At 35.2% G+C, this 14,513-nt stretch overlaps 1 protein-coding gene across 11 annotated transcripts in view; it reads right to left on the bottom strand.

Annotated features, from left to right (window-relative positions):
• Positions 1-14,513, bottom strand: part of TIA1 (TIA1 cytotoxic granule associated RNA binding protein) — a 29,907-nt gene that overhangs the window by 4,394 nt on the left and 11,000 nt on the right. For 4 of the 11 annotated variants that reach the window (XM_057557820.1, XM_057557824.1, XM_057557821.1 and 1 more), the window contains exons 3-11: positions 13,847-13,945; positions 13,284-13,338; positions 13,081-13,113; positions 11,851-11,938; positions 8,569-8,644; positions 2,698-2,806; positions 2,215-2,310; positions 2,025-2,109; positions 1,437-1,560 (exon numbers count right to left, since the gene is read on the bottom strand). In XM_057557820.1, coding sequence (XP_057413803.1) covers positions 1,437-1,560; positions 2,025-2,109; positions 2,215-2,310; positions 2,698-2,806; positions 8,569-8,644; positions 11,851-11,938; positions 13,081-13,113; positions 13,284-13,338; positions 13,847-13,945 — 765 coding nt within the window. Of the gene's footprint in view, positions 1-1,436; positions 1,561-2,024; positions 2,110-2,214; positions 2,311-2,564; positions 2,807-8,559; positions 8,645-9,358; positions 9,425-11,850; positions 11,939-13,080; positions 13,114-13,283; positions 13,339-13,846; positions 13,946-14,513 lie in introns of those variants that run through there. The other 7 variants (XM_057557822.1, XM_057557825.1, XM_057557823.1 and 4 more) reach the window with 4 other exon arrangements.

The following is a 14,513-nucleotide window of genomic DNA, read 5'->3' as shown; positions in this document are numbered from 1 at the left end:
CAGGCTCGATCCCTGGTCTGGGAAGATCCCACATGCTGCAGAGCAACTAAGCCCCGGGCGCTACAACTACTGAGCCTGGGCTCTAGAGCCTGTGAGCCGCAACTACTGAGCCCGTGTGCTGCAACTACTGAAGCCTGCGTGCCTAGAGCCCATGCTCTGCAACAAGAGAAGCCACCGCAATGAGAAGCCTGTGCACCTCCACAAAGAGTAGCCCCCACTTGCGGCAACTAGAGAAACCCCATGCGCAGCAACAAAGACCCAACACAACCAAAAATAAATAAATTAAATAAATAAATTTATATATATATTTTAAAAAAACCACTAAAGGACAAAGAAAAGTTTATAAAGTCACGGCTAATAAAAAAAAAAGTGAGGTTATACTGCTTTAACTCTACAATGATGCTCTAAATGGCATACTCTTTGTAAGGCAGTAAGTTAGGGTTAGGGTTATTAAACTCAGGATAATGTTTAGGTGTTTTGTAAATTATCCATATGACTGTTTCCTTTAGCTAGGGAAGATAGGGAAGATAAAGACTATTTATTCCTATATTCAGTTTACTTAACAAAGTTATATACTTTAGGATTTTCTTACTCCTATCTTGATGCTCCATTTCCTCATAGAAATGTTTGTGGGATCAAGTTTTAACCACTAGAACTGCCTGGAAAAACAAAGGCAGCAAAATCTGGAAGAAAATGCCAACGTCCTAAATATATTCATAGCTTTTGTTTCAACTGAATCAAACATGCTTGTGAGGACTTCCCTGGAGGCGCAGTGGTTATGAATCCGCCTGCCAATGCAGGGGACATGGGTTCAAGCCCTGGTCCGGGATGATCCCACATGCCCCGGAGCAACTAAGCCCATGTGCCACAACTAGTGAGCTTGCGCTCTAGAGCCTGTGAGCCACAACTACTGAGCCCATGTGCCACAACTACTGAAGTCCCTGTGCCTAGAGCCCATGCTCTGCAACAAGAGAAGCCACCACAGTGAGAAGCCCGTGCATGCAATGAAGAGTAGCCCCCGCTCGCCACAACTAGAGAAAGCCCACGTGCAGCAACAAGGACCCAATGCAGCCAAAAATGGGTAAGTAAGTAAATAAATAAATAAATAAATAAATAAATAAATAAATAAATAAAACATGCTTGTGAGTTCTCCAAATAGTATGTAAATAAATCTACTAAGTATTAGAAAAAATTTAATACCCTGTTAAGTTTGTTGCAGCATTTTAAAATCCACTGTGTGAGCATGAGTCAATTGAGGTGGTCACATTCATCATGTCACCCCTGCATCCATGAACCACTACTCTGGAACTATAATACATGAAGAGCCCTTATATGCTATCATTTTAGCTAGAAGCATTAACGACGATTATCAACAATTTCATTTAAAAATACCTATTAGCCCAGCAATTACTCTGCAAAGTCAAGAACCTTCTCACCTGTTGCACGGGATTTATCATATCAAGAGTTTCTTTGCCCCAGTAGCATTTCACAACATGGCCTTCAATGGTAGTTCCGTTAACAGAAACAATTGCATGTGCTGCACTTTCATGGGAATTGAACCTATTGAAAATAATATTAAGAATTACCAATATAAATTGTTTAGTATACATATAGCTGATTCACTTTGTTATACAGCAGAAACTAACACAACATTGTAAAGCAATTATACTCCAATAAAGATGTTAAAAATAAATAGTTTAAAGTGCTTATGAATAAAACCTATTTTTAAAAATCAAACTGAGCCTGAAGTATAACAGGAAGTTAATATAAAAGAATCAATAAAATGGAATATTTTCATTTTTTTTTCCCCTTCAAAGATCTTATAGTTCTGGGGAAACTTCTTTTAATAGAATGTTTTATTTGCCTTGTGTTGGAAGGAGGGAGCTATTAAAAAAGTGGCAAATATGATAAACACTAGAGAAATTTCTATTTCTTTATAACCAAAGTAAATTTTAAAGAAAACCACTAAGTTAAATGTTCAAAAATGATCTGGGGGGAAACGTTTTTTTAAAAACCACCCTTACCGAACAAAAGAATATCCTTTATCTGGAAAGACTCGAATTTCCATTATTTGCCCAAATGGCGAAAAAGTCTGACGCATTAGTTGTTCTGTTAGACAAAAAACAAAAACAACCTGCATTAAAATCCTACAAATACCAAGCCTTTTAGTTTAAAAATTAATATCAAGATGCCACATAGGTAAAGCCCCCATACCTGTTAGCCCAGAAGTGACACCTCCACAATATACAGTACAGTTGCTTGGACTAGACTGATTTACGACCTCATCATATGATAGCTGTTTGGTGTTTGCTGGGGAGGAAAAATTTAATATTTTTAATTCATTAAATAAAATGTTCAGAAAGAGTAAAGCAACATTAACTACACTACTGTAATGGTAATATTTACCTTGATCAAAATGCTTATTTAATACATATTACATTTGATTGAGGATTAAACCTCCCCCAAGAATGTCTAAAAATTACTCAATATTCTCTATTTAATAGGAGACTTGACATTAGAGATATAATTTATTATTTATAATTACAAAAATGAAAACTAAGTACATTTTTGAACAGTAGTCTTGATTTGCTTCTCATCTATTTCTGCAATAAGTCTCCGGGAACAGCTCTAACATTTAAAATCTAGTGTATTTTCCTCCAAAATTCCACATTTCCTTTTCTTCTCCAATTCACCTACACTCATATGTACTCTTTGGAGCTGGAGGCTTTCGGGTTGCCCAGTTAGTTCTGATTTGTCTTCCACCAAGCCACTGGCCACCCATCTGTTGAATGGCGTTTTCAGCATCCTGTTCCACACAACATTAGAAATGACAAAGAAGCCACTATTAGTTGACGTTAAACAATTGTTAGCAATAGAGAAAACTCACGGTTGCTTTTCACAAATGTTTTTTTAATGAAATGCTTTGTGAAATACACAATATATGACAGCTTTCCTAAAACACAATGGTGCTTTTAAACTGTCTTTCTTTTACTTGGATATCAGACTTTGGGAATGTTAATCACCTGAAAGACTCGAGCCCAAAAGCCCTTATGAGGTAGCCATTGTAAAGTTCATGGAACAACCCATACTATTATGGATGAAAATTGCACTTTATACAATCCAACATGCTTTTAATGACAGTGGTTTCTCATTCATCTTACAAGTAAATACTGAACAGCTATCATGTTCTAGACAGCAGGTTAAGTGCTAGGGAAATGTTGGTCAATGAGGTAGACATGGTCTCTGCTGCCATAGAACTTACATTCTTTTGCGGGGGACAAATAAAGTAATTACAGATTGTGGTAAATGCCATGACAGAAACAAAAGGTTGAGAGAGAGAATATCCCATGCTGAGATACAGGCATGGGAATCTACTTTAGAGCAGCATGATTAGGGAAGGTCTCTGAAATGACATTTAAGCTGAAGTAGAGAGGAAGAGGAGCTAGAAAAGTCAAAACACCAGGGTGTTCCTGGTAGAGGGAAAAGCACTGCAAGGTGTGTTAAGGCAGGAAAGTATTTGGTACGCATCTTAAAGAAGCATGCGAAAGATGACTAGTTTTACTGGAATCTAGTGTGCAAAAAAGGAAAAGTGCCAGAGGGAAAAACTGATTATTTTAAGAAAGATTATCATGATTCGATTTATGTTTTAAGAAGGCCATTCTTATGTTTTAAGAAGGAGAACATTTTGGGGAGATAGTAAAAGGAAAAAGACAGTTTATGAGACTAATGCAATATCCAGATTAAAAAAAAAGTCGGTGACCAGGACTAATGCAGTAGCAGTGGATGTAATCTAAAGGAAGAGTCAAGAGAACTGGTGGGGAGGGATGTGCACAGTAAGTCAAAGGGGAGGAATCAAAGATAATTCCTAGGTTTTGCCTGGGCAGTAGGGAGGATAGTGCTAGCATTAATGGAAATGAGAAGCCTGGGAGGGAGGAGGGCAACAAGTTTGAGGAAGAAACAAAGACGATTTAAGACACATTAAGTTTGAGATATCTGTAAGACATCCAAATGAAGACCATTTGTTAGTAAGTGTGAAGTAAACGGAGCTGGAGATATAAGATTCAGAGTCATGAAGAAAGACTAGAGAGAAAAGAAAGCATCCTGGGATAGAGTCCTGAAAAACAGCAAAATCTGAAATCTGGGTAAAGGAGAGATCACTAGCTAAGGTGACTAAGAAGGAATAGCCAGTGATGAAGGAAGAAACCCTCAAAAATCTGTCAGAGTCAAGCAAGCAGAAGTCAAGAGGTGAACTTGAAAAGGGTAGTGCTGGTATAGAGTAAGAACAAAAGCCACCTTAAGAGTAGACTGAAAGGGACTTCCCTGATGGCGCAGTGGTTAAGAATCTGCCTGCCAATGCAGGGGACATGGGTTCGAGCCCTGGTCCGGGAAGATCCCACGTGCCACGGAGCAACTAAGCCCGCGCGCCACAACTACTGAGGCTGCGCTCTAGAGCCTGCACACCTAGAGCCCGCAAGCCACAACTACGGAGCCCGCGCACCTACAGCCCATGCTGTGCAACAAGAGAAGCCACCGCAATGAAAAGCCCGCGCACTGCAACGAAGAGTAGCCCCCGCTCGCTGCAACTGGAGAAAGCCCGCACACAGCAACAAAGACCCAATGCAGCCAAAAATAAATAAATATACAAAAAAATAAATAAACTTATTAAAAAAAAGAGTAGAGTGAAAAGTAGATGGGATTCAGCTTTGGTTTGCATATGTCAAATGTCAGCTTAAACCAGCACAAAAGAACAGGCAAACTAAAAGCTGTTCTTGAGACACAAAAAGGAAATGCATATTCTTAAAAAAGAAACAAATATTGCTTACCACACTAACAAGTCTGAACTCCATACAATGTTTAATTACTGTTGTGGGTTGAACTGTGTCCCTTAAATTTATATGAAGTTCTATCTACCCTGCCAAATAACTGTGAATGTGACCTTATTTGGAAATAGGGTCTTTGCAGATGTATTAGTTAAGATGAGGTCAATACAAATTAGGGTGGGCCCTTTAAGAAGGGCCGTTGTAAGAAGAGGAGAAGCTAACGTGGACACACACAGAGGGAAGAAGGCCATGTAAAGACCAAGGCAGAGACTGGAGTGATGCAGCTACAAGCCAAGGATACCAAGACTGCCAGTCACTGCCAGAAACTAAGAAGACGGAAAGAAGGATTCTTCCACAGTCTTCTGATGGAACATGGCCATGATGACAACTTGATTTTGGACTTCTATCCTCCAGAACTTTGAAAGAATACATTTTTGTTGTTTTAAGTCATTCAGCTACTTTGATACAGCAGCCCTAGAAAACAAATACAATTACCTGCTCACAGAAGAGGGAAAATTTTTTCTGTGGGGTGTATGTGTATCGTGAGTGGGAGACAAAGAAGTGGAAGAATATGCAAACAACTCTTTTGAGAAGTTGGATTCTGAATTATTAAGAGAAATGGGGATATAGATAAGGAAGGGATATGGGGTTAAGTTTATTAAGAGACACCAGAACATGTTTTTTGGTTGATGGGAATGATTCAGTGAAGAGGGAAAGACTGATGACACAGGACAAAAGAACAAGCAGAGCACATATTATACAATTCCATTTATAAAAAATGTTTGGAACAGGGAAATCTATATAGACAGAAGGCAGATTTAATAGTTGCTCAAGGCTGAGGGGAGAGGGTGTAGAAGAAAAAAGCTAGTGACTGCTAATGAGTATGTAGTTTCTTTTCAGGGTCATGAAAATATTCTAAAATTGTGGTGATAGCTGCATAACTTTGTGAATATTCTAAAAACCAATGAGTCATATACCTTAAATGAGTGGATTTTATGGTATGTGAATTATATCTCAATAAAGCTTTAGTCGGGAAAAAAACCAGAATAACCACGTGATCAAAGTCCTTAAAAAGGACGGAGTGGTGGGACCCCAATCATAAGTGATTTGGTCTTTTACAGGACCTTTCCTCCACTGTAATAGGAGGAAGAGGGAGAAGGTGAGTGCATTTAATGTAGGTTTGGTGGTTGAAAGCTCAGGGAATTCCTGTATGATAGCTTCTATTTTCTCAGCTGAAGCTCAGGGTGGTGATGGAGAAAACAGTGAGGAATATCCGAGGAGAAATGAGGGGGCATGAAATAGTTATCAAAGAACAGGAAATCAAATTTGCTAGAGAAATATAGGTTTGCAAAGACAGTAACATGTACTCATCTAATGTGTGACCATTAAATTAGAAGCAAAACCATTGACTCAGTTTTTCTCTAGCAATACTCAATTACTTCAGAGTAGGCAGAGAGGCTATGTTCAACCAGTACTGGAGTTTGCCTAGCACACACAACACAGGAAGAGGCAAGGGAGCCAGGGGTAATTTCAGTCAGCGCTGTGGCACTGAGAATGCCTACCAATCACATATCCCAAATGTACAGAAATTGAAATATAAATTTGGGAAGATCACATTAAATCACTTGCTCAAAGTTACACCTATCATATGATGATTGTCAGGATTACAATCCATCTCTGGCTAACTCCAGAGGCCACACACAGACATCATTTGCTATCTGACTTTCATACTAAATATGCATTAAATAGTGACTTTGATACAGCAGGGGTACATATTCCATAATCTCAAATGGAAAAAATGAGCTCTTAGTCAACCCAAAGCCCTCAACCTATTTCCCCAAGTAGCACAAGACACTAATATCCTATTTATCAATCCTTTAAGGAACTCATATTAATTGTGGCTATCAATCCATTGTATGAGGTATTTTTCTACCTTTCCTAAGTATTATGCTGTGATTAACAGTAAAGCTTTGAGAACCAGCTACATTCTCATAGTTTTTATTTTCTTATCTCATCTTATACTTGGTAGATGGGACACATACATGACAGAGCTTTTACCCCTTCACCTCTCAATATGCTTTACCATGTGCAACTTTTCTTCTAATATACAGATTTTTCCTGACCTCTTAGGCTAACCTACTTCTTAGAAGACATTTTCACTTCATGAGAGGAAGATGATAGCTATACATTTAAACAATGTGATTGCAAGATATGATGTTACTGTGCAAACAGCGGACATACCATTACAGTGCATTCTACCCTCTTTTGCCTTAACTTACAAGCCATGTAAACATTTTTAGGGCAGATTTTTTTATTTGAAAAGTAAATTTGGGGCAAAATAGTTGCAAGCTGGCTGCTATAGCAAGTATCTGGATAGTAAGAGTTCATAGGGAGGAATAACCAAACAGTTTCAATGTAAGCAGACACAGGAACTAGAAAAAAACAAGACAATTTGACACTATTTGGCATAACTGCGAACGGGTGTATTTTTAAAAGACTCAGAATGATGCTCATAAATTTGACCTGAAGTCATCAAGAAATGATATCTATTTCAAATACTCCATTTAATAAAGTAAGAAAATCCTTTCTAAAATACATTTTATATCATCAAAAATTTTAATGGCTCATTCTAAGGTACTCTTACACAGAAAGTACAATATTTTTGTAGTAACTGTTGGCAAACAACAGTCGTAACATAGAGGCAATACAATAAAATCTAAGGTTAATGAAACCTTAGTGTATACTCCAAGATTAGTGCATTAAATTCTCCTACCATCCATCCCTATATTTTTAGAAATGTGATATCTCTGCATTTAATTGTTTGGAACCTTGAGTTATCACACTAAAAAAATTATTTATTTGAATTTGTAAATATTTATAAGGTTCAAACTTCAAACAGTACAATACAGATAGAAGCCTCCTGCCCTGCTGCCCATCTGCCTAACTCTCATTACCTACCCTCCGAACAGGAAACCCTACAAGTTTCTTATTATCCCTGAAGGGGGAAAAGAAATCACACACACACACACACACACTCCCTTCTTTTTTACACAAAAGAGCTTTTTCACCTGACAATATACCATGGAAATCTTTCCATAACCAGTACTTACAGAGATTCCTCATTCATTTTCTTTTTTGTAAACAACAGCACAGTATTATATTGTATGGAGAACATACCAAAGATTTTATCCAGCCGTCACACTACATATGAGCCTTTTCCTTCTTTATACCCTCCTTTCACCTCTCATTTGACAAAATGCGCTATCCTTCCTTTTCTCTGCAAAACCCAGAAATTTCAAGTCCATGCAAATTCATGTTCAGTAATGTTTACTGAATGAAGGAAATGATGAGACATTTTCAAATACGTTAACATACAATTTTAAGAAAGGTTCCCACCCACTGGAACATTTTATTAGCTACTTTTGAATTACCATGGGAATATGAAACAGGGACGTAATGAATTAAATATATAAATGAGATTATCAATATCTAACTTTGGCTGATGATTTAAACACCTCTACTTTCTATATTCTGAAAACATTTTATCAGTAGTTTGCATGCATCAGGTGCTAAATAAATGCTGACTAAATGACCAAACAGGAGAAAAAAGATATCTTCTAGTAAGGGTATTAATTATCAGTGAAATGAACAAATGGCAGATGAGGAAAATGATTAACAATCGAAACAGAATGAATATTTTTATCCTTTACTCTTAAAGCACTACACATGCACTTTTTATTTAGCTCACCCATTTGTTGAAAAAGGAGACAAAGCCATATCCCTTAGACTTTCCTGTTGCCATGTCTTTTACCACTCGGGCATCTCTGAAATCAGAAACAATCGGAAGTTTAGGTTTGCAAACTCTCCTCTGGATATCAAGTGAGAATTTCATACACAACTCATTTTCATGTTTCATCTTCATTAAAACGAACCTTTAATGTAAATTCACCTTTTATTCTATAAAATTTATCATGTATTAGCAAATGAGGCTTAATTTTATAAACATGCAAATCAATAACTTCTTAAATATACATGTATACATTGTACAGAAACTGCCTCCCACTTCAAAAAGTTTTTTAAATTTTAAATATTAAGCATGGTAAAAGCAGCTATTCACATGAATTTTACTTAACTTATAGGGTTCACAGGCACACTAAATGAATGGCTTTCTTTAACCATGCAATTTATAATTTGCTATTTGATACTATATACTTACTACCTAATCATTAAAAAATTAAAATAGAAAACTGGAAACTAAAAGAATGAAAAAGTTGTATATTCCCTAAATTAATTAAATTTTTTCATTTTCTCAGATCAGTTCATACCCCCCTTCCGGACTATGGGTAAATTTTGAGAACTTGACTTTTCAGAAACGTTAAATCATTGAAGAAAAATACTAGACACACACTTTAGTTTTATACTATATAAGAGAAGATTTTATACTAAATTCTAAAATAGCAATCATATAAGAATGATTGGAAACTATAAGATATAAAAGCAAAATTTTAAAAAGTCAGAAAGTAAAAAAGCACGCCAACATTTATCCACTGTGAACCGTAGCTTGTAGTTAGCCAGGGCAATTCTGTCCATTCTTCAGAGATACTCTGCAAAATAACCAGAGCCCTATTATTTGAGATTGAGTAAAAAACCCAGCCATGATAGCTAAAACTCCATACCTCAAAAAATTGGACTCAAATTGTGCTTCACAGGCAATCTGCTTTTAAGTTAGCCAGGTATGTCACAATGCTTGTTCTCTCAGGACACATGAACAAAACAGGCACTTTTACAACAAAAACCCAAGTCAGAAAGCCATGCAATATAATTTTATATTAAAGTATACATAAGCATATTTTGATCAATTTAGGAGTGATTTATTAAGTGTTTAGGGTCAAAATGACAAAGAGGTGAAGGTGAAAGGGGAAAACTAATGCAAGCCACTTCTCAATATGTAAAAATACTTATTAAAATTATCTGTATGGTACACATGCATTTAATTTGTAGCTGATTCATTTCTATAGCAAAATGTTAGACTACCCTAAACTCAAGGAACAGGAAAAGTTTAAGCTATATAAATTAGGGAAAGAAAGTACTGTATTTTATATACTAAATATTTTAATAGGCCAACATTTACTACACACCTTTTATAAATCAAGCACTGTTGTAGGATCTCTACAGGGAATACCTGACTATCATGAGAACCTTTCAATATATATATTTATCAACTTATCTCCTTTAATTGAAAATCAGGAAATGATGCTACCAACTGAAAATGGTTCCTTCAAATTTAGAAACACTAACTCTTTGGGTAGCCTAAAACTTAGACATTATCTCGACTGAAAATTATAAAACTTAAAGGCCTTACCAAGAAAAAATGATATATACATCAGTAATCATAGTTGACTCTAAGAAAATCTACAGACTATAATTATGATACCAACATATTTAACAAAAAGAAATTATTGATCCTTGATTAAAAAGTAATGAAATTACTAAAATTTGAATGTCATTTAACTTAAACTCACCAATTGTTAAACAATCTTTATCTAATGCCAAACTAAAATTCCCATGCTTTCAGAAAAGCTACTGCAATCAAAATCGAAACATTTAATAAAATAGCATTTAATCTGTTAAAATGTTAGAAAAGCCTTTTCTTTTTAAAGGTAAGTTTCAGGGAATGTTAGCCTTGAAATATATTTAATTCTTACTTATATCTGAAAGGATTCTCTAAGGAAGAAGCAGCAAAGATCTATATCAGAGTTCTTTATCTTTTATGGTCCTGTGACTAATCTGAAAATAGGATAAAACTTACAAAGATACTCCACACCAAAATGAAAACAAGCATAAAATTTTGCATACAGAGATTTATAGAAACTTTGAGAGGCCAAAGGTTAAGACCTTTCCAATCTAGATATTTGAAAGCCAGCTAGAAAGCCAGCTAACCATAATCAAAGCCCTAAAACAGATTAAAAGGAACAGTCAAGAAATCAGAACTTTATTTTCCTGAAGTCAGTTCTAAGAGACAAAGAAAAATGTCACCTAACAGAAGAGTCCACTTGTAAACCGTAATCGTGTGACTGCCTTTAAAGCTGGCCCCTTACTTATGGTCATTCCTTGGTCACTATGCATTTTCATCCTCCTACCAATGAACTAAAACTCTTCAAACGAAAACTTCCAAAATTCAACACCAATACCAACAGCTTTTACTGTCCAGTCTCCTTCTCATCTCTGCTGTTGGTCTGTTCATCAAACCAAACCAAAGCTAACATTTCCTTTTTCCTACTCTTCTAGCTGGAATAACAATAATAAAGCAACGAGAAACTCTAAAAATGTTGTTTTCTAAATTCAATGATTACTTCTAAGAACGTACAATCATCAACTTATTATTCTTACTCTATTACAGGCATGCTTTTCAAAATATAAAGTTCTTTTATGATGAATACTCCTTGAGTGAGCTTTTTATAAAAGGCCTAAACTATACAATTAATAACAAATGCAAGCAAGACAGTGCTTCACAAAACACTAAAAGGCATTATTATTATTGTTAATAGCAACAACAACAACAAAAGGATAGATACCTGGGAATTAACATTTAATAACTGCGTTTTAGATTGAATTAAGGTTTCTTTTTGTTAAAATATATTAACAGAAAATGCATGGTATCATAGAAGTGCCAAAGGGTCTAAATTCCTTAGTCATAGCACAAGTTCACTAACGATTATGACCAAGCTAGCAAGACACTCATATAAGAAACAATATGCACAACAGCACATTTGTCTCTTAAAAGCTAATGCTAATTGAAAAAGACTTCTAAGATAATTGAAGACCAAAGATTTATTTATCAATGGGAAAAAAATCTTTGGCTGTTAACTGCTTGAATAGTCTCTAAACAGTACACTTATTCAAGTGAATATTAATACATCACATTCAAGTGTTAAAATTAATGTCCAAAATTCACAATAGATTTTCAAATTACTTCTACGTAAGATTGTTTCTAATATAAAGCATTTAAAATTTATCTTCTGTTACTTACGATATTCTTCCAAATGGTGCAAAAGCAGCTTTTATGTCTTCAGTTGTAATTTCTGGACTGAGATCACCAACAAAGACATGGAAATGATCTTATAAGGGGAAGGAAGGGGAAGTGAAAAGAAAAACATAATTTTAGAATTTTAAAAAATGCTAAAATCTATTCAGTAAAGTATTCTTAAAATAATTTATGGATTATAGTAAAGTATAACACTATCCTATACCTAGACAAATCCTATCAGTTTTAAACATATGAATCAAGGTGACAATACAGGAAAGATTTTCCTAAGGACTGTGATATATCTAATGGGAAACTGACAGTTATATTTCTACTTATAGCCAATTATTATACTGGCCTAAGAAAATAAACTAATAATAATAAGTTTTGCAAAAAATATATATATATATTTATGACTTCATTACCATTCTAATAGTACTTATTTACATTTATTCAGTTTACCTATGTGATATACTTGGTTTAACCATATTTTGTGAAGAACAATCAAAGAAATACCTTGCATTGCAACAGTTTGATGTTAAAGTATTTGACAGTTTTCTCAAAAGCCAACAGTTTTGGTTGCCCAGACATTACACCATTCAGTTTATGTGAATCCATGTGCAAGTGAACTAAGACTGAAGGCAACAGAATGAAAACAGTAATCCCTTCACTTTATATCAGAGCCATTAAAAAAGCACTGGAGAGAAAAAAACGTTCCCATATGTGAAGTTTTCTTAAAAAGACAATGCTCAAAAAAAAAGAAACACTTTAAAAATACAAAATAGTTGGATCAACACTTTAAATGGACATATATATCAATTCTGACAAAGTATATTTGGAAAGAAAAGTTACCCCTATTTGGCAGGCCTTAAGCAACATATTGGGTTGCCATTTGGGAAACACAGTTTCAGGAGCAACTCAAGCAATCAGAAGATCTGGTATGAAGCACAGATCATGACCTCAAGGAAACAGGGTATCCTGCCCTTCAGTGGTGAAAGTATTTCTAAGGCATCAGCTGCTACCAATGGGGATCAGAGAACTTAAAATACCACCAAAGTAGTGGACAAACCACACTTGGTCAACAGTGGGAAAAAGGGGGAAAAATATTGCCAGAGAGACAAATAGAAATACGACCCCTCCCTCCCCGCTCCCCCCAATATCAAACAAAAAAACTTCAGGTGGTTAGTGAATACCCTTTCAAGAGATTTCATTTTATGTTTAAGAAGATACAATTACCTTGTGAACGCTGTGTGCTGACAACGGTACTACCTGATGACAAAGATTAGATTTGTTCTTAAATTTATTAACACAAACACATTCAATCATATCTTAGGATAACGATCAAAACATTACTGCAAATGTATGATGTTTATATGCTTTACAATAAAACTACTATGTACAATAAACACAAAAGTTCAAAGAGTATAAAATATACTTACTGCTTGTATCTTTCTTTTGACTGCTGGGGGTTGTTGCCCAATTCACTTTGACTTCCTAAAAAAATTTTTCTACATTTATACTCCATAAAAATAAAGGTAATAATCAGATATTACAAGATTTGCATCTATGAACACATAGGTATATGTTTGAGAGGAAGCATTCAAACTTTCTGGTCAAAATTTCAATACTTATTTTTTAACGTACACTTATGCAAATAATGTTAACAAATCCTAACTATACATACTTCTTTGTTAACATTCAACTAACCTTTCTAAAGTACCAATAAATTTTTTTTCTTTTATTCTTCCCCATTAGTATCCAATGTTCCTAGATCTTTCATCAAAGCTTGAATAATTCAACAAATGTCTTAGTATTTACCATGTGCAAGGCACCATGAAGAATACTAACATAAACATACCCTCTAAACGCTTTATCCCAGCTTCTTAATATTAATGTGATCATTTTCTGTAAAGCGAATACAATGCTTCTAAAAAGGAAACAAAACCGTATACAACTTAGAATTTTCCAGTGCAAGTCACCTTCTTTAATTATGACAGCTTACCTTACCCATTATCTTCCGCCCATTCATAGCAGCTAGTGCTGCAGCTGCATGACGATGCTCATAAAACTCCACAAAACAATATGGATCATTTCCAGCTGTCTGTTGAAGAAGAAACACAAAAGCCAATTTTAAGTTTTATACTCCCAATACCTTAAAACTATACAAAGTTTTATACATCTCAGTATCAGGCCATGGAGAACGAAGGGTCTTTTCTGCAAATAAATGTTTCCATAAGGCAGTAAACACTAAAAAATGAACTATTTTTATAGAAAGCTATCTTCTTCAACAGCTTATACTATACTACTATATATAATTTAATCTTTTATTAATGACTAAGTGTTCTAATTAACCTTCTTAAACCTGTTACTAAAATGTAAGTAAACAGGCTCTGAAAACTGAAGAGGTTCTCTGGTAAGTAAAGTTTTAGAATAGGTTTTAGAATGTGGACTTTCTGACATCAAAATTTTTGCCTGCTTAGAAATCTTTTAAAAATAAAAATTCTCGGGAATTCCCTGGCGGTCCAATGGTTAGGACTCTGCGCTTCCACTGCAAGGGGCCCAGGTTCAATCCCTGGTCGGGGAACTAAGATCCCACAAGCTGCCGTGCGGCCAAAAAAGAAAAAAAAAACCTCTCTCCTCTTTTCTACTGGTGTTCCAAGTAGTTGAGG

This window comes from Balaenoptera acutorostrata, chromosome 12, assembly GCF_949987535.1.
Source record: "Balaenoptera acutorostrata chromosome 12, mBalAcu1.1, whole genome shotgun sequence".
Classification (NCBI taxonomy): domain Eukaryota; kingdom Metazoa; phylum Chordata; class Mammalia; order Artiodactyla; family Balaenopteridae; genus Balaenoptera; species Balaenoptera acutorostrata.
This window is presented reverse-complemented; position numbering and strand designations above follow the sequence as displayed.